General features: G+C 58.5%; 1 protein-coding gene across 1 annotated transcript in view; it reads right to left on the minus strand.

The window, feature by feature from the left end:
* The window catches only part of ETH_00037325 (protein disulfide-isomerase, putative), a gene marked incomplete at both ends in the record, with an annotated part of 3,764 nt that overhangs the window by 691 nt on the left and 2,459 nt on the right, over positions 1-614 (minus strand). Inside the window, 2 exons of the mRNA XM_013374157.1 lie at positions 5-148; positions 386-554. Coding sequence (XP_013229611.1) covers positions 5-148; positions 386-554 — 313 coding nt within the window. The remainder of the gene's footprint in view (positions 1-4; positions 149-385; positions 555-614) is intronic.

A 614-nucleotide genomic window follows, 5' to 3' on the forward strand; every position in this document is an offset into this window, starting at 1 on the left:
AGACCTGAAACAGTGAAGATGAGCTGGGGCCTGAACTCAGCAGCAACTTCATGAAAGGCAGCAACAAAAGGATCCACGAGGCCCTCTCGAGTCAAAGAACGAGAAGCGCGCTCTCCGTCAAGCAGCAGCACAAACAGAGGACGCCCGTCTGCAGCAGCAGCAGCAGCAGCAGCGCAGGCAGCAGCAGTAGCAGCAAAGGCAGCAGAAGCAGCAGCAGCAAAAGCAGCAGCAGCAGCAGCAGCACCCGCAGAAGCGGCAGCAGCAAAGCGTAAGAGACAGAAGCAGCAGCTGCAGCAGCACACGCAGAAGCAGCAGCCCAGCAACAGCAGCAGCACACGCAGCAGCAGCAGCAGCAGCAGCAGCGGAAGGGGACTTTGCTGCTGACCGTCGAAGAGCTGCTCGAGGGTTTCTGGCTCGAAGGAGACTATAAGGGGGCAGCTAAAAGTCCTCACAAAAGCCTCGAGGGCGCTTTTGTCAGAAAAGGAATTTTCATATTTCACAAAAGCAGCAGCTTCCGGGTCCCGAGGCACTGTCACTATGAAGGGGGGCTCCCACTGAGCAGCAGCAGCAGCAGCAGCAACAGCAGCAACGTGAGCAGCGGCAGGCGGCGGAGG

The sequence above is a fragment of the Eimeria tenella genome, genomic scaffold (genome assembly GCF_000499545.2).
Source record: "Eimeria tenella Houghton genomic scaffold, Eth_scaff1977, whole genome shotgun sequence".
In the NCBI taxonomy this organism is placed as follows: domain Eukaryota; phylum Apicomplexa; class Conoidasida; order Eucoccidiorida; family Eimeriidae; genus Eimeria; species Eimeria tenella.